The 19,193-nt window shown below is 43.9% G+C and overlaps 1 protein-coding gene across 1 annotated transcript in view; it reads right to left on the minus strand.

The window, feature by feature from the left end:
- Positions 1-19,193, minus strand: part of Dnah14 (dynein axonemal heavy chain 14) — a 197,374-nt gene that overhangs the window by 54,191 nt on the left and 123,990 nt on the right. Inside the window, 10 exon segments of the mRNA XM_035445296.1 lie at positions 483-642; positions 1,358-1,452; positions 2,678-2,803; positions 4,052-4,160; positions 6,659-6,840; positions 7,761-7,952; positions 9,884-10,045; positions 11,275-11,472; positions 13,890-13,982; positions 14,747-14,914. Of these exon segments, the coding sequence (XP_035301187.1) occupies positions 483-642; positions 1,358-1,452; positions 2,678-2,803; positions 4,052-4,160; positions 6,659-6,840; positions 7,761-7,952; positions 9,884-10,045; positions 11,275-11,472; positions 13,890-13,982; positions 14,747-14,914 (1,485 nt within the window).

The raw sequence follows: 19,193 nt of genomic DNA on the forward strand, positions 1-19,193 counted from the left end.
TTCTGCTCAAGATGTATGCTTAATATGAGGATTATAGGAGAACACTTTCATGAGGAAACTATGCTCTCCTGTTCTCGTTTTAGCATTTATCGTGTGTGTGTTCTCGTGTGTGTGTGTGTGTGTGTGTGTGTGTGTGTGTGTGTGTGTGTGTACACGTGTTCGAGCACACACAGGTACTGGGACACACATGAGGTCGTTTGTGGGTGACTTGTTCAAGTCAGTTCTCTCCTGTCACAGGGATTCTGGGGTCACACTCATGCTTGTCAGGATTGGTGATGAACCCCTTTATCATCTTGTTGGCTCCTCCTTTCTCTTTTAGTACTTACCACCGTGTTCCATCTGTAATACATTTCATACTTAAATCCAATTTAAATTTTCACCTATAATTTGAGAACCAATTTTAGCACTTCTGCTCGAGTCTGTGGACTGCAAATATGGAACCCATCTATCTATCACATACTCACCAGATATGGGTGTTTTACCTTATCAGGGATGCTGTCCTTGTCAAGGTTTATCAGTTTCTTTAGGAAGCCAGTCTCAGAGAGCAGCAGCTTGGCCGTTGCCCAGTTAGGCTTCCTCTGTAGGAGGATACACACGGCGTTCATGACTGTCAGGACGAGGAAGGGGGGGCGTGCGTACACTCTGTAAGACAGGGTGAGCATGCTGAAAGTCAGTCTCCCTGTAAGCAATCCCACATCACATACACAGCCTTTTAGACATCACCTACATAAATGGTTAAGGTAGTCTGCAGAATAATGGGTTTCGTTATGGAAACCTCAAGTTAAAAATATCCCACCCAAAGATTAAAATCAGGATCAAAAGGTTCAAGCCTTTGTACTCCATCATATTTCATTTCTTCTAGGCCTTTCTGGGATTTTTCTCTTCATTCTTTTTCTTCACACACCAGTACATGGTTTGGAAAAGACACACTAGGGCTCCCATGGCGCCCCCTTGAGGAATGTGTCAGCACTGCAGTCTCCTTGTTCTTGGCAGGTTCCTCAAGTCACCCTGGAATGAGTGCTGGAGCATCAACACTGTTCTAACTGCAGTTCAGACAATGCTTTGCTTTACCTGGTCTAGGACGTAAAGTTTTACATATCAGAGATGGCAATTTATCTTATAACAAATGGCTCTCAGTCTTAGCTGGGTGGTAATTTTCCGCTCTTAAGGGTCCATAAAATACTGTCATGCCTTAAAACCAATAACATATGATAAATATCACATGTAATGAGAAACTTCCAGTAACCAAATGGACACAAATTAGTTAATATAAAATTGGAATGCAGAATTTACCACACATTTTTTTTTTTTTAGTTCTATTCAGAGGTGTTTTATCTCAAAAGAGACAATTACTCACCTTAATTCAGAAACATCACTTTTATCCAGGGCATTTAGGGCCACTCTTGCCTTCTCTAAAGCAGGCAGCACGCTTTTTAGCTCACTGGTAGTTTTCTGCAATGAAGACGCAATCCTCACTATATATGAACCAAAGTAGTTTCATATTGAAAGTTGTCGGAATGTTGATGAGAAATGTGGTTTGGCATTTTTATAGTCTGACTTAGACATGTGTACACTAATGGCATGTTCTGCCATGGGCAACATTTTATAAATGAAATGTGATGTGCTATCCAACCCCCGGTGAGAAGGAACCCATAGGAAGCAGAAAAGCTGGGTGGCTTTGGCCTTGTCTTTCAGACTCAACATGGTGTGGGCATGCCCTTTGAGGAGTGGCTCTGCTACGAGGGGGGCTTGGTGATGATGACCAAGAACTGGGCGTGGTGGCCACACCTACAGCCCTAGCACTGGGAAGGCTGAGTCTGTGAGTTTGAGGCAGCCTGGTCTACAGAGCAAGTTTCAGGCTAGCTAGGGTTACATAATGAGACCATCTCACAAAACAGAAACAACAAAAACAGTGAAGAGCTAATCAGTTAAGCCAGCTGAGCCAGGTTGTGGGGGTGTATGCCTTTGATTCCAGCACTGAAGAGGCAGAGGCAGGTGGATCTCTGTGAGTTCAAGGCCCACTTGTTCTATATACCAAGTTCTATGCCAGTTAGGACACAGTCTCACTATGTAAGCCCAAGGAAACATTTTGAAGTTATGTGGAGAACAACTTGAGATCTACGTTGACAAGCACTGTGGTTCACAATAAGCCTTGTCCTCGGACTGACTTGTGCTTCGGGAGATTAGCCAGCGACTGCAGCTCATGGTGTAACTGGTAAATCAATTTATTCCAATGTATGTGGTTGCTTTGTTGAGAAGGATTGGCTTAGTGATCAGACTAGAATTGAGCAAACAATCTGCAGAACCATGCTGGCTCCTGCTGGAATTGTGACAGAGAGATGGAAGGGAATACAGGGTTTCCCAAGGGAAAGACAGAAGGGCACAGTTGAACAGTCATCCTCAAGAGCTGGTTGGCTCCCTGCAGATGCTGCACCTGGAGGCGTGGCCCACGTGACATGGCTCATGTGAGCTTCAGTGAAGCCTGCAGAGCTCCCTGGGACAGGCACCCTTGGCCTTCGCCACTGTGCGCCCATCTTCCCCTAACGGCCTCCGGTATGGAGTGGGGGCTCAGTACGTATTGCCTCAGGAAAAACAAAGCTGTCCATCTTTGGACCACTGCCTTCACAGTGGGGGTTCAGGGCAGTGTGTGTGGGGGGTTCCCTGACCCTCAGCTCACCTGAGCATATTCTTCCACAATCCTAACTTCCTCGGCCACAATTTCCTCGTCCTGTTTCACAAGCACCTGCACTTTTTCAACTATTTGCGAATCTTTCCGCAGCTTTTCCATCAGGGCTTCTTTTTCCTGACGAATCAGACAATTCTTAGAATGAACTTTGACACGGTTTCTTCGGAGCAGGCATTAAAATATTTTAGTAACTGTATAACACAGAAATTAGCCTGAAGTCTATGTAAAAGAGTAATCAGGATGGCTACCATAAAGACGATTTTACACACATCAAGATGACAAGGGGCTAGAGACGTGGCTCAGGGGTTAAGAGCACTGGTTTCTCATCCGGAGGACCCAGGTTCAATCCCCAGCACCCACATGGCGGCTCACAACTGTCTGTAACTCCAGCTCCCTCTTCTGACTTCCACAGGCACTGCGTTACACGTGTAATACATGCATATATGCACAATACATACATATATACATGCATGCATATATACATGCATGCATACATACAGGCAATTCACCCAGATAAACATAACTTTATAAAAAGGGTCTCACAAGAGCATAACTGGAGTCCCAGAAAGAGAATATATATGAAGATAGCAAGAGTGGGGGCGGGTATGCCACAGCAGTAGAGAGCTTGCATAGTGTCAGGTCTTAGATTTAATCTCTAGCAACACTCACACCCCCGTCACATACACACCCCAAAACAAAAAACACACGCAATAGCTTTTTAAACTAATTAACAGCCTGCAAATGATCATAGCAGATTTCTGATAGAGTTAACTGATTACCTAGGGACTCCTGTAAGGTAATTTTCTGTCGTTAGTTATGGGGCTGGTAAGTTTGTATGTCAGTTTGATAGGCACTGGGTTATCCGGAAGAACAAAGTTTAATGGAGAAAACGCTTCCATATGACTGGCCTGGAAGCAGGTCTCTGGGGGCATTTTAGTGGTTGATGATTGATGGGGGAGGACACCCATTGTGGTCCTTGGTTGTGTAAGGGCTGAGCAAGTGAGGAGGAGCAGGCCAGGAAGCAGCCCTCCTCCATGGCCTCTGCCTCTGCTCCTGCCTTTAGGTTCCTGCCCTGCCTGAGTTCCAGTGCTTACTTCCCTCACTGACAGATTGTAATGTGGAAGGAAACATTGGCTGAATAAACCCTTTCTTCCTCAAGCTGCTTTTAGTCACAGTATTTTTATCCCAGCCATATTAAACTTAATTAAGACATAGGATCATATTAATTGTTAAAATATAATTTCTTCAAAGTTGCAAAGGGACGTCATGGCTAACTTATTTGTTAGGTAGCAGACGCTCGGCTTTCAAACACTCTTCTGGACCCAACTACAGAACCTTTAGGGAGAGATTTAAGACTAAAAGTACCTTTGTTTTTTGTTCTATCTGAGGGCCAATAATCAAAAGTTCTTCCTGCATGTCTGTGACTAATACGGTTGCTTCCAGAATCTTGGATAGCCCCATGTGGAAGCGATTCCTGGAGAGAAAGTAAAGCACAGGCTGACCCTCCCTTATCGGAGACGCTTAGGACCCTCGAGCGCTCTGGATGTGGGGATGCGCTGAATTTTAGACTGCTCAGGCTGAGCAACCTCCATCTGAAGTCTCAACAGCCTCAAGCTTTTCCAGCTCCTTCTGTTAACATCCCAAGTGTTAGATGCCATTATTAGGGGTGCTCACCTGTATAAAGAAGGAAAAGACACACAACTGAGTAGTAGCAACTAAAATCAAAAGCCTCTAAAGAACTACACATCATGATCAAGCTGGGTTTATATTTAAGGGATTAAAGACTGATTCAGGACTTGAAAGTCAACTGGCATATAACCCACCTGTATTAATATTCTAAAGCAGGAAAAATCAGACCAGGTCAACTGAAAATGTATCAAAACACGATAAAATTCACAACAAAAATAAAACTGGGAGTCAAGAGGACTTTTCTCAACTTGTTAACGGGCGTGTTACAGAAAGAAGAAAACAGACTCACTTTGGGCATACAGTGTTGGTGACAGGGTCTAATCACACCAGTTACATGGCCACGAGTGGATGGCAGCAGTCTCCCACAGACCCTAGACACAGGAGTGGAAGGTCCACTATTCTCTCTTGATTCTCATCTGGAGAGAAGCTTGTCACTTTACCTAGGCTGTCCTCACCTCGATTTAACTGCCTAACCACAGAAATCTTAGTCTGACAGAAACTTCCAGAAGGTGGGTGCCTCCACTGGAGCAGGAGAGTAAGATTCACTTCTGAACACTGTGTGGCTTTTGTAGCCTGGGTTCTGACTGTCCAAACTGCTCTGCATTTAACCGATACAGTCTTTTATACCCACCTAGTGCTGTTAACAAAAGCTCAAAGAAAATTTAATCCTGAACCCACATTAGCCCAACTCGATAGAGGCTGCCCTTTCCTTTTCCGTAAACACCAGGCTCGGATGCACTCGTCGAACACAGACTAAGCTCTTCCTGTGAGCAGTGATGCTCCTGCTGACCAGCTGGGGCAGAGTATGTATAACTGCCAGTACCTCTTGCAACACCAGGGTGAGCCATGTGGCTCGGCTCCAGGCAGGGAGTCTGACTGTGGTTTAGCTTCTAAGTGGGAGTCATCACCAGAGCTACTCTCTTTCAATGTTCCACAAGATGACCTGAATGGATTCTGTCCAAAGGGACCTGATGGTGGCTTTTCCTTTTAAAGACTTGTTAGCTGGACACACAGCAGGCCTGCGGCAGACTCGTATTAGAGTGTTTGTTCCATGGCGCCTGAAGGTCATCTAGGCAAGGCTTGACTGCAATGGTTCTGACTCTCAGCAAACTCCTGTGATTTCCCCCACCATGTGAGAATTCGGAATATCTGTGAGTAGATGTTACAAGGCTGATTCCAGTCCATTTACTGTCTTCCTGGGAGGTTGCCATAAGACCGAGTCTCGGTGTCTTCCTGGGTTCTGGTTATGTATGAGGGCTGTGGGTGTAAGCTAGTGGCAGTGTTGGCAGGGCACACCCGAGTCCCTGGGTTCCACCCCTAGCACTGTGTAAAAGTTAAAAAGAGGGTGAGAAGTATGTGAGAGCTGGAGGATGGGAGGTGGGTTGAGAAAGCTGTCTTCTGGACATGCCACGGCCAGGTACTGCCCCTATGCTCATTGCATAAGCTCACGTCAACAACATCAGTCCATGTCCCAGCAAGCAGCACTAATCGGACTCATGGGTTATTTAAAGACAGTAAAAAAGGAAAAGGGCATGAAAGCACAGTAGGGGGACACGCTGAGGGAGGCTGGAGGGAAAAGGTGGGGATGGGCATGATCAAGATACATTGTATGTACGTACGTACGTACGTACGTATGTATGTATGTACGTATGTACGTATGTACGTACGTATGTACGTATGTATGTATGTATGTATGTACGTATCAAATTGCCAAAGAACATGTAAAAGACAGTCCTCCAATAACAACAAGAGATCTAATTAAGTCTGAGGCTTCCTGCCTTGTGCTTTCCCCTTTATTCTCAGCCACGGCAGCCACCTATACAGTGATTTATGGCCGTGTGACACGGTGTTCTCAGCCACCTCTGCTGCAGTCACTGGGCCATTTCTGTGAAGTGTGACAAGTGTTCTCAGCTATCTGTGCTGCAGCCACTGGGCCATTTCTTTTGGTCTTATCCCCAAAGTCACAGGGAATGGCACTTGCAGCCATCAATGGTGTAAGTGGGCACTGTCTGCACTTGTTCCCGATGTCTGTGTAGGCGATATGCCGAATCTAGCAAGAACTGACTTCTCATTGGCACACCTGTAGGTTCTGCTGTGATGGGCGGCCTCTGGACACATGCAAAGGAGGCGGGACAGTCTCCTTATGATCCACCATAGTGTTGGCCCCAAGGCCTCCATGAGAAAGGAATATTCAAATTCACTATTTTGTATTTGTGTCTATTTTTTTTGTAAATAAAATTGCGTATGTAAAAACACACATTTCTATTTTACTGGAAGCCTTACCTTTTTATCGTCATCTCCTCTTGTCTCATGCTCAGAATGTGTGTGAACGTCTCCAGAAACTTCAAGTAGCTATTGGGGGTGACGTAATAGTGCCTTCCAGTGTCTTCAAAGTACTTGGTGCTCAACTCTTTCATACTTTTGTGGATTTCGACACATGTTGAGGCAAACTGTTTTATTTTATCCTGAAGAATGACAATTTTAAAAAATTACAAGAGAATATAAAAAGAGAAGAATGGGCAGTAACTTGAAGCCCTGTAGTGTTTCTGAGATGCAGAGTGACACAGGCGGGCCCTGGGTAGCACCAGGGTCATGTGGGTTTCAAAGATGGGAGAATGAGGAGGTAGTGGGACAACAATGAGTGACTAAGGGCACACCAGATTTACTCTTGCAGCTTGGGCTCTAATTTCTGCATCAATAGTCAAGGCTTGTCTTAGTTAGGGTCACTATTGTGATGAACTACCATGACTGAGCAAGTCAGGGAGGGAAGCGTTTAGTTGACTTACACTTCCACATCATAGACTACCACTGACGGAAGTCAGGACAGGAAGGAGCTCAAGCAGGATAGGAACCTGAAGGCAGAGGCCATGGAGGGGAGCTGCTTACTGGCTGGCTTCCCCTGGCTTGTTCAACCTGCTTTCCTATAGAACCCAGGACCACCAGCCCGGGGAGAGCCTCACCCACAATGGACTGGGACCTCCCCCACCAATCACTAATTAATAAAATGCCCTACAGCCTGATTTTATGGAGACATTTTCTTAATTGAGGTGCTCTCACCCCCTTTTCAGATGACTCTAGCTTGTATCAGGTTGACATAAGACCAGCCAGCACAGGGCTCTTGGAATGTTAGCAATAGCAGGACACTCTGGGAAATACTCCAACGGCTGCAGAAGCCTCACGGAAGGATGGTAACAGAGGTATCCCTAGGCAGTGTAGACCCTAGGTAGCCTTAAAACAGGCGGGTAGCAGGCACAACAGATGTGGAGCTCATAAAGAATCAGGATATATAACTGAGCATCACACAGCTTAGCTTACAGATGCCTACTCAGAGATGTGATCACATGCTGACCCAAAGCCACGCCCTTCATGGGCTTTAGGCACTTACCTCCTTGTTTTCTACTTTCACCCTTTCTCCCAGGTAGGAATTGGCCACAATAAGGAGAGCTTCATCGGGCCACTTGTGGAACCAGTTGATGGTGCAGGAGGTAATCATCGAAGGGTACATTCTACATTTATGGCGGAGATTAGATCCTACAGGACTCATGATCAGAAAAACATGCAGATTCTTAGATACCCTCTGAAATTGACAGAATCACACACATTGTTAAAATGTAATCCCCTACTTTGGAAATGATACTATATCAAAAACTCAGTTGAAAACTTGTTTCAGCTATTTCCTAAATGGATAGACTTTTATAGACTAGCTGAGTGTGTGTGTGTGTGTGTGTGTGTGTGTGTGTGTGTGTGTGTGTGTCTTCACATGCATGTGCCATCAACAGGGCTCTTGCAGGCAAACCAGAAGCCCACAGAGCCCTTCTGCCCCATATAACTGGCCTTGTTGACTTCAGATGGTGGATCCAGTACTAACTCTTACAAAGCGGGAGGAGACGGGTGGTGCTTAGACAACGATGATGAGTCTACCGCTAACTCTTCCCTGGGGTGTGTGCTTTTAGCGTGCACAGAAATGCAAAGTAAGACAGAGGTCAGATTAGAGGTCAGACCTGAAAGAGAGCATGGAGAGACCACAGTAGGAACAAGGTCTTAAGAGTTAGTGGGTTATGGCAAGGCAATATTAGAAAATGCATAGGTCTTAGACTAATTGCCAGTTTCTTTTTTTTATGATTAAGATAAATATTAATTTCATTCAAAACTTCATTCAGCAACACACCACTTTGCATATTGAGCAAGTTCCTTTGTGCCATGTGTAATCAAATGTCCTAGAATGAGAATATGAATACAAGACCACTTCTGAAGTTTGCCTGTACCCGCTTTGCTCCTAAGACCCAACTCAACTGCTGTTGTTGGGTATTTGTCAAGACTGGCCACAGGACCCAAGGTCCTTTCCTTCCATTTCCATGTGCCACTTTACAACAAGTCCACAGAACTGGAGGGGCCCACCAGACGGCACGTTTCTATTAACTCAGAATCCAAATTACTGCCATCTCTAGGTAACTTATTTTCTAAATAAGCACAGCAAGGCTGAAAAGCAGAAAGACTGTAGGGGCATCCAAGCAACCTCTCATCATGTTTGTTCTCTATCAACCGTGATTCCATCTCTGGGATTTCAAAGAACTGATGTTCTTGTAGCACAAAAAAAGCATCTGTCATGGAAATGTGGGCATCCAGGTTTAATTTTCAAATTCCCTTACCCAAAAGCATGCACCGCTCCCCCCCCCCCAGTAAGGCCCTTCCCCAGCACACATTTTTGTCTGGGTTGAGTAATTATAGCTATAGTTCATTACACTCTTGGCTACCCAATGCCAGATAGCCATGGATACAAGACAATAATGATCTAATCCTCGTTGTGATATAACGAAGAATCTCATTCCTCAGTTTCTAATGTTAGGCATTTTTCCTGATCAGTAGTAGAGTTCAAATCTTCCAGGGATGATTCATTAGGCAAGTCACATGTTTAATCATCAGGACATCAAGGCAGACAGACAAAAGCCCGGAGCACTGTTAGATCTGTGTCTGCCATCCAACTGGAGCTTCTGAGACCCCCACTGCTGCTTTCTTCCTTGCCCTTTGTAGACAATTTCTCTCTCTCTCTCTCTCTCTCTCTCTCTCTCTCTCTCTCTCTCTCTCTCTTACATATATTTTCTTTCCTGCTCAATCCTAGTGGTGTTCAAAGGGGTGAAAAGAATCCTTGCTTTTCCTGACTTGATACCAACGTAACTGAAATGGAACCCTTATTGAACTCAGGGAAGGATCTCAATGTAAAAAAATAAGCTGGAGAGGAGGTTTTCATCTCCTTACAAGCAGTTGTTTTTTCTTTCGTTTTATTTTAGAAAACGATTAGTCATTTAGCCTCAGATTTGTCAATCTTTGGGACACCCAGGGCATGCTGTGTCTCTGTGTAGGAGCACTGGATATTATTTTAGCTTTTTAAAACTCATTTGATGAACTAAAGAGATTATATACAAGTTGAAAATCACTTACAGAATTATAAGCATGCTTTACTTTAAATTTACCAGGACAATTTGATAAAGTCGAGTTTCAAAACAGTACCTTTTGGAATAATGTAAGTAAGTATTTCTTGTCATCCATTAAATCAGAATGCTCCACAAAATTTCTAATCCTCATAACAATGGAATCCAGCTCCTCATTTTCAAACATGCTAGCAGCCTTTCCTCCATTGACAATGTAGTTCAAGTCTTCCATAAATGACTCCTTAAGTGAAACACAGACTAATGAGATGGATGAATCATACGTTCTTCTTTAAACAAACTGAGAAAGCATGGGCACTCCAGGGTAACTGAAGGTACTTACCAAGACAGCTGACATCTTAGTTCAGTCTCATCAAGATAAGCCTCATCAACCCACCCATCAATTCCAACATGTCGGGGAGACATATGCTTGGTACCCAGTGGATATCATGTGCCATGGGTTAAGGTACATAGCAGTGAGCTGGGCAGGGACTTGTGTCAAGCAGTTCATAGAAACCTCAACACAGCCACATCTGTGTTTCACCAGAAGAAAAGCTAGAAATAGCATGGCGGAGGTATTATTTTAATTTAAACAAGCCTCGTCTCACCATGTTCATCTCCGCTCTTGGCCAGAGATGGCTTTCTATAAAACCATTGATGAAATAGAATGGTGGGCTCCAAGCATGGCAGGAACAGCATCTCTCCAAACTAGAAAGAAAGGCTGTTTGATAAGCTTCACGCGGATCAGTGGATCAGGGTGTTTAGATTTGGGGAAATGATGAATACACAGCAAAAAGCAGAAAATTTAGATTCTTATAAAATATGACAGATATGACACAAAACTTCATTTATTCTCAAATATGGCAGTCAGTCGAAAAATTTTGGTAGCCAGAGAAGAGACCCAGAATCAGGAGAAAAAGCAGGATGGGGTTTTTAAAGTATATTTTTATCAAAACACAAGTCATGTACAACATTTCCTTGAATTTTGTCATAAGGAGTAAATAGGACCTTTGGTGACATTCGTAATTAAGCTTTGACAGTGAAAGGACACAATTTGTACAAAATAGTGGGGGAAGTTTTGCTTGTTTGTCAGAAACAAATCTGCAAGGAAAACCCCAATAGTGATAAAGGAGAGAAAGGGAAATGCTCCAAGTTGCTACAGCACACTAAGTTACAAACACATCTGGGGGCAGAGAACGGAACTAGTTTTGATACAAAGTGGATGATTTTGCTACAGGGAGGAATCACTTCCAATCTGTTGATTAAAACGGAAACAACAAAGACAGGAAATACTTCTGCTGGGTGTTTACCTAGAGCTATGGCATGATTACAAACACAGCCCATGGGCTATAACTGGATGATTACAGAGGGTTGAAACGGCTCCATAATAGAAAACTCACACACATAAGTGTGAACCTTCCTGGGGGCATCAACACCAACCTTTAGCAAGTCAAAAAGACATCAAGCACTTACTTGTTCTTCTTGTAAGTTGGCAACCATGACAACAGTGGGGATCCCTTCCAAGCCAGTTTGAATAAACACATTTTTAAACATGTCTTTGAAATCTGAGATCACATAATTGTGGGCTGCAGGCACGCGGTGTACTTTGTGTTCTGCTATGTAACAGGCTAAGCTTGCATACGTTTCTTTTCCACATCCATCTATTCCAATCTTTGGAAAACAAACCAAAAAGCCGAACATCGGATTCATAACGTCTTGGAGTTAGGGATGTATCACAGGTGAGTACTACTCGTTTAACAAGGACCAGACCCTGAATTCCGTTCCTTAGCACACACAAATGATTAAATACCCACAAAAACAAAGGGAGTGATTCCTATGTACTTTCTGGGAACTGATCAATAAGTACTTTTCTCTTTATTTATGCTAGAAATATTCACAGTAAGCTATTTCAGACTATAAGACAATTGCTTACATTTTAACATCTTCATAGCCTCTTAAAATACGTGAAATTTTACTGATACCTGGAGAAATAGCACAAATTGACTTGTAAACCAATAGTGCACCATTATCAATACCCAATGCTTCATTCATATGAAAGTAGATAGGGGGTTCTTTTAGGCAATCATGAATGTTCTTTTGGTGATGATGAAATTACCTCACATGTATTTGTGAATCCTGAGCTGAGGATGCAGCTGTGTTGCATCCCTTGCCTGCACTGGACCAAACCCTGGGCTGATCCCCACACCACATAAAATAGGGCGAGGTGGTACGCTCCTGTAATCCCACCACTTGGGAGGTAGAGAAAGGAGGGTGGCCTGGGACATGTCAGGCCCTGTCTTAAAAATAACAAAATTACAAACACTAAGGTTCAGTCTAGCTGTGAAGCTCCATGGTTTTGACAAATACATAGCTTGGTGGTTTGAAAGAAAATGGTCCCCAGAGTGAGTGGCACTATTAGGCGGTCTGATCTTGTTGGAGGAAGTGTGTCACTGTGGGGGCGGGCTTTGAGGTCTCTTTTCTCAAATTTCCCTCCGTGTGACAGTCAGTCAACTTCCTGTTGCCCCTGAGTCAAGATGTAGCGCTTTCAGGTCCAGCAGCACCTCTGCCTGCATGCCACCACGCTCCCTGTTCTCTGCCATGATGATAATGGACTGGACCTCTGAAACTGTAGGCTGCCACGCCAATTAAATGCTTTCTTTATAAGAGTTGCCATGGTCATGGTGTCTCCTCACAGCAAGAGAAGCCCAAACTAAGTCATAGTGTAATGCATTCATGATTTCATTATCAAACAGAATTTCACCACATTAAGAAGACTGTTGGAGCTTCCCTCTTGAGCAAACTCTTGGCAACCACTGATACTCCTATATAATTGGAATCATGTAAGCATACCACTTTCCAGATTACCTGATTTCTCTTAGTAATATACCTTTATGATTTACCATGTCCTTTTTCAGCTTACTAGCTTGTGTGTTGGGGTAGTTTCCTAAGGCAGAAATCGAGGCTATTGACTTTTAAGTTTTCTTTTTAAGTATAAGCACTTAGATCTAATAGATTTCCTATAGATTTTCCTGTAAGTATTGCTTTAGGCATGTAGTGTAATTGCTTTTCATTTTCCCAAGCTATTTTCTAATTTGACAGGATCTATAGTCACCTTGGAGACAAATGTCTGTGAGGGAGTTTTAGGCTAATTGAATCGAGAAGGCTGACCCTAGTAGGCAACACCATCCCCCAGGCTGGAGTCCTAGACAGAGGAAATGGGAAGAAAACAGCTGGTGGTGGTGGGAGGGGAGATTTATTTTGTATTGTGCTTCTTGATTCTACTTTCTCATTCTAAAAATGCCTTTTAGTTAATTTTGTTCAAATGCCTACTTAAGAAAAGATTCTCTAAGTCAAAATCTAGTGTTACATGCAAGATAAAGTCTTCTCTTTTGGAGAAAAAAATATAAATGGTAGCCATAAAAACAAATTAAATAATATTTCTATACAACTGGCTAAATATCATGGATTAAAATTGTTCTATCACATTATTTATTATGTGTGTGAATGTGTATGCACATACATGACACAGCCTGAGTATAGAGGTCAGGAGAGCGCTTGCAGTAGGTCCTCTCTCTACCATGTGGGTCTCGGGATCCAACCCACGCTTAGCAGCAAGCAAGCACTTTCACCCACTGAGCTATCTTGCTGGTCCAATATTGCGGATTTTATTTTGCTTTCTAAAACCTTTTCTCTGTTACAAGTACTTGGCACTTTGTTAATTGAGCTGCCACTTATTCTCATAAGGAACACATCTTTGTGCAATGGCTCCTATTTCTAAATCAATATCCAACTTAGTGTACTATTTTTGAAGCCAGGCTCCACCTGCGTAGATTCTAGATTAATGCTAGGATACATTACATGTGGTGCCAAGCACATCTGTTTAGCCATACCCAAGGCCTTTCCCAAATAAATAACATGTCCCTGTGCCAGTGAATTTCTTCTGTAAACAATGGGATCCTGTTCTATGACTCAGTTACCGGGATTTTTCATAATTTATTTGAATACAGCTTCTATATTTAGATTTTACTGGAGATTCTGAATTTTTATTTTGCAAACTTAAAAAAAATTTGAAAAACTGAAAGTCATACCAGTAACATGTGACTCCCTGGCTGTCGGAGGATTCTGGTAGCTCTTGTAATGTGTTCTATAGCTTCTTTGAAGAATACAATTGAATGAGACATCTAGCAGAAGAAATGTAGCAAATAAACGAATTACAGGTTTAGAAAAGTGTATCAAATATGTATGATAGTGTTACATACAAGGAAACAGGAGTGTGAGTGACTCTGTTTAGTAGCATGGTGGTGGTGACCCAGACCCAGTTAACAGTCTATGTCAACATTTAGAGAAGACAAATGTTCACAATCGGCTCACTCACTCCTTTGCGAACAGTCTAGTGAGCTGACCTGGAAAGACATGGGGATGAGGGGACAGGATGAAGAGCAGAAAATTGGTATCTAGGTTGCTTTTCTATTGCTCTGTATTGGCAGTGGCTGTCGGGAGAGACTTAGGAAATTATGCATGGGGTCTGTGGTTTGCTTGGCGTTTCTGCTTCAGCATGTCTCTGCTCATGACAGCAACGGAAAAGATGAAAAGAGCCACAGCCATGGCGCGTGTTTGTCACTCTGGACCCTGGTTGCTATATTCTCTTGCATTTGACTCCATCTCTCTGCTATTCAATTCCCCAGTGCCTCAGCTACACCCCATCTTCACAATTAGATGTCACCGGGACAAAGTCTAGAGAGAGCCACAAACAACTGGGTTTCTGATGGTCTGCTCTGAAATGGGAGGGCACATTCCTCCCCCCCCAACTCAGGCACACGCACCTTAACATATTATATATATATATATATATATATATATATATATATATACATACATACATGTACACACAAGTAAACACACCCATGTGAAGCACTCTTCAGGTTTTCAAATGCTGTATCTTTACCTCCAGAGCTGTTGAACCCAGCTTCTGTTGGAATTCCTGAAGTATGCCAAGAAGTTTGTCGAAGTTACTGACGCTCCGGTAGATCTTTTTTCTGTGAGGTTTGTTTACATCCATGAAGTCCACAAATACAGTCGGGTTATTCATCAGGCTTTCATGTGCCCAGTAAATCTATTGCAGATAAGAATTCAGTGAGCACTCAACTGATACTCAGATTTCATTGTCTTTACATTCAAATCCTGTCTTTTACCCAGATCAATCTGTCTGTCATAGAAGCTTCTGGCAGTGAATACCAGGACTCAGTTTCTTAACCTGTTTTTTTTTTTTTTTTTTTGTGTGTGTATGTGTGCATATGTACGTATGTGTACATGTGTGTTCTTTCGGGAAGTGAAGCTTGTGGACCCCTCTTCGAAATAATCTTTTTTTTTTTAAATGCTTGTAATAAAATACAAGTGTTACAAGTAAAGTCAAGAATCTTGAGATACAGTTCTGTCCACAAACTCTCCTTTGGGCAGAGAGTACTGTGGCTGGGGGTAGATAGCCCATAGCTTCACTGACAATGTGGGAAAAGGGTTCTTCCTCAGCCAGCAGTCAGTAACCACCCTGGTCCTGTGGCCTTGTACGGTTGGCTTTATACAGTTGCTTTCTTGTCTAGTTTGCACGTTTTTGGTTCTCTTTCATACCAAGGCTGCTAACTCTCCCCCATTTGCCAATTGTCTCATAGTTTTCCTCCTCTCTAAAACCAGCCACAGTGAATGGCTCTTTCCCTTCTTGTTCAAAGGCTGGGTGTTTGTGCTGGTTTATCAGAGCTTCTGGCAAGGTACCCTGTAGCTCCTGGCTGACGGTGGCTGCAGGCCATGTCTACACAAGTTACAGGAATCCTTAGTGTGTATCTCGCTTGCTATATAGCACTGGAAATTCATGGTGGATGTTCAGGAGTAATTGACTTGGCCAATAGTGGTCTGGGGACGGGATGGCATGATGGTTGAGAGACTGTATGACATCAGACATCCTGGGGTTGGGTGATGATGCCATCACTTGACCCCTGTGCAAGCTTGTGCAACCTTCCTCTGCTCAGCACTGTCATCTGGCTAGCCCTGCCCCTTCATTCACTCTTTAGTCATTTGTCCTAGATATATGTGTTGAATGCTTTTTACAAAGCTGAATTCCACAGATTTATATAAATCACCAAGTCTGTCCTTACGAGGTGTGTAGACTGGAAAGAGCTAAGTCAGGTGTGTGAGAGGCAAGTCCTGCAGTCTCATACAAAGAAGAGTTACCATCTAGAAGGAGGCTGCTATTGGCCAGAAAAGGCTACCCTAAGGTCAAAAGTACACTCTGAATTTAAAAAATGATCTGTACTGTAAACTGACAAATTATGGTTTCATATATGTACAGGGTACAAAGTCATTACACTGTGAAATAAAACTAAATAAAACACAGTTACCACCCACACATGCATTGCTATGCCCGGCAGTTCTAAAGGACTGATCCATCTTTTCTAACTGAGGCATCATCTTCCATGCCTTCCATGACCACTGCCCCATTCCTGAGTGGCGGACCTCCTTTAGACTTTGCTCACAGTGGGGCACGGTCTTTCTGACCAGAGTCCTGGACAGTGTCCAGGAGTGAGCCATGGGGAGGGGTCTGCAGCTTTAGGGGCAACCTAAACTCTGGCTGGAATACCGGGGCACATGTTCAGACTTCTGGCATACACAGAGGCCTGGAGACAAAGACCAACACCAGTGCAGGGCATCTTGATGGCGGAGAGGGTGCCATGAATGCAGACGAGGAGTGGTTTCCAACATGCTGAATGTGAGATGCCCAGGGTAGCAGGACACAGGTTTAGAGTCATTCTCTCTCTCTCTCTCTCTCTCTCTCTCTCTCTCTCTCTCTCTCTCTCTCGGTTCAGGTTATTTCCACCAAATTTCTTTCCTGTGTATAAAGTGTAGGGGGCTGGAGAGATGGCTCAGCACTAAGAGCACTGGCAGCAGAAACTGGAAGCAGCCTAGATGCCCCTCAACCTAAGAATGGATAGAGAAAATGTGGTACATTTACACAATGGAGTACTACTCAGCGGGAAAAAACAATGGAATTTTGAAATTTGCAGGAAAATGGATGGAACTAGAAGAAACCATTCTGAGCAAGGTAACCTGAACGGATTAAAGTCTCTTTATTCAAGAAAACACCAGGGCAAAACACAGGCCAGAGCGAGGTTACAGGAACCCAGCAAGCGTGGCCAGAACAAAAAGGGCTCGGGTCTCCACGAGCCGTCTTTAAGAAGCCTCCCTTACGTCACCTTGGCTTTCCTACACCACGCCCTTATGGGCGAGTCCTGGGTCCACCTGGTACCTGTCCCAGGGTGGGGCTAGGGTGTCTCCCTATAGTAACCCAATCACAAAAAGACAAACATGGTATGTACTCACTCATATGTGGATTTTAGACATAGAGTAAAGGATTACCAGCCTACAATCCACACTGCCAGAGAAGCTAGTAAACAAGGAGGACCCTAAGAGAGACATACATGGTCCCCTGGAGAAGGGGAAAGGGTCAAGATCTGCTGAGCAAATGGGGAAAATGGGAAGAGGGGGGAGGGAGCTAGGAGAATGAGAAGGGGAGAAGAGGAGGGATGCAGAGGACATGAGGAAGCAGAAAGGTTGAGTCAGGGGAAGAATAGAAGATAACAAGAATGGAGATACCATAACAGAGGGAGACATTTTAGGTTTGCAGAGAAATCAGGCACTAGGGAAATGTCTGGAGATCTACAAAGATGACACCAGCTAACTATCTAAGCAACAGAGGAGGGCTACCTTAACTGCCCTCCCCTGATAATGAGATTGATGACTGATTTATATGCCATCCTATAGCCTTCATCCAGCAGCTGGTGGAAGAAGAAGCCGACACCCACAACTAATCACTGAACTGAACTGGAATCCAGTTGCAGAGAAGGAAGAGTGAAGAGCAAAGGGTCCAGACCAGGCTGGTGAAACCCACAGAAACAGCTGACCCGAACAATGGGGAGCTCTTGCTCCCCAGACTGATAGCTGTGATACCAGCATGGGACTGATCCAGACCCCAGGAACATGGATTTCATTGAGGAAACCTCGGAAATCTACAGGACCTCCTGTAGTAGTTCAGTACTTATCCCTAGCATAGGTGTGGACTTTGGGAGCCCATTCCTCATAGAGGAATACTCCCTGAGCCTAGACACACGGCCCTATCCCAAAGGATATGATAGACTCTGATGACACCCTATGGAAGGCCTCACCATCCAGGGGGAGCAGAAAGGATATGTGATAGGTAGGGTTTTAGTTGGGGGGGGGTCTGCAGGGGAGGAGGGGAGGGAGAAGGAACTGGGATTGTCATGTAAAACAATCGTGTTTCTAATTCTGAAAAAAAAAAAAAAAGAGCACTGGCAGCTCTACTGAGGTCTTGGGTTCAATTCCCAGCACCCATATGGGAACTCACAACTGTCTGTAATCGTAATTTTGTAGGATCTGATGCCTTCTTCTGGTGTGCAGAAAACATGCAAACAAGACATCCATGTACATTTAATAAACAAATCTTTAAAATGTAGACATGGTATCATAGTATCATAGTATCATAGTAGCTTTGATGGATCACTGTGTATCAGAAACAATTTTAAATGTTTCATTTTCATTAGAGTTGCTCATTCTCACCACAGACCCATGAGGTAGAAAATCACTGCCCTTACTTAGACATCGGAAAACCAAGGCACAGAGGGACCATCGGCTCAAGGCCATTTGCTCATGAGGGGAGGACCTGGGCTTTGAACCTCGGCAAAAGCTGAGTTTAAAATCTCCAGATCCCACTGCCTCTCAGGATGCTGAAATACAGGTAAGACTAGAAGGGCTGGGGACCCAGTCCTCACGGGAAGGACTGGGGAAGAGATGGCACCGAGGCACGACCCAGTAGCAGCTCCAGGGAGGCAGAGAACACCTGTATCGTGGGAAGAACTGTGGGGACCTAGACGGTTGACAAGAGGGGGCAGGCTGGTGGGTGGATCAAAGTGATAGAGTCAGCATAAACGATAATATTAAGATGAGTCTAGATTAAAATCTCAATGATTTTGTAATTAGCTCAGAAGCATAGTGTGCATATTTAAATATTCATATACAGACACATATTTACATATATGTGCACATGTGTTCATGTGCACATTGATATAAGTAGAGCTCTGCGGATCCAGTTTGCATTCTGCAATTCTGCTTCACTATTGCTCAGCTACGCCCTTAACATCCTCTTCGGGTGTTTGAGGGGGATGCAGGGACGAGGGCCAACTCACTGGCCCACCGAGTCTCAAGACTCACTTCAAGTCAGTGGTTACCAATTCTCTGTGACCTACATTAAAAGAGGCAGCAAGGAGGCTAAAGGTCAAGGGGTGGAGAGAGATGAGGAGTCTGGGCAACTCCTCCGGCTGAGCACTTCT

The sequence above is a fragment of the Cricetulus griseus genome, chromosome 5 (assembly GCF_003668045.3).
Source record: "Cricetulus griseus strain 17A/GY chromosome 5, alternate assembly CriGri-PICRH-1.0, whole genome shotgun sequence".
In the NCBI taxonomy this organism is placed as follows: domain Eukaryota; kingdom Metazoa; phylum Chordata; class Mammalia; order Rodentia; family Cricetidae; genus Cricetulus; species Cricetulus griseus.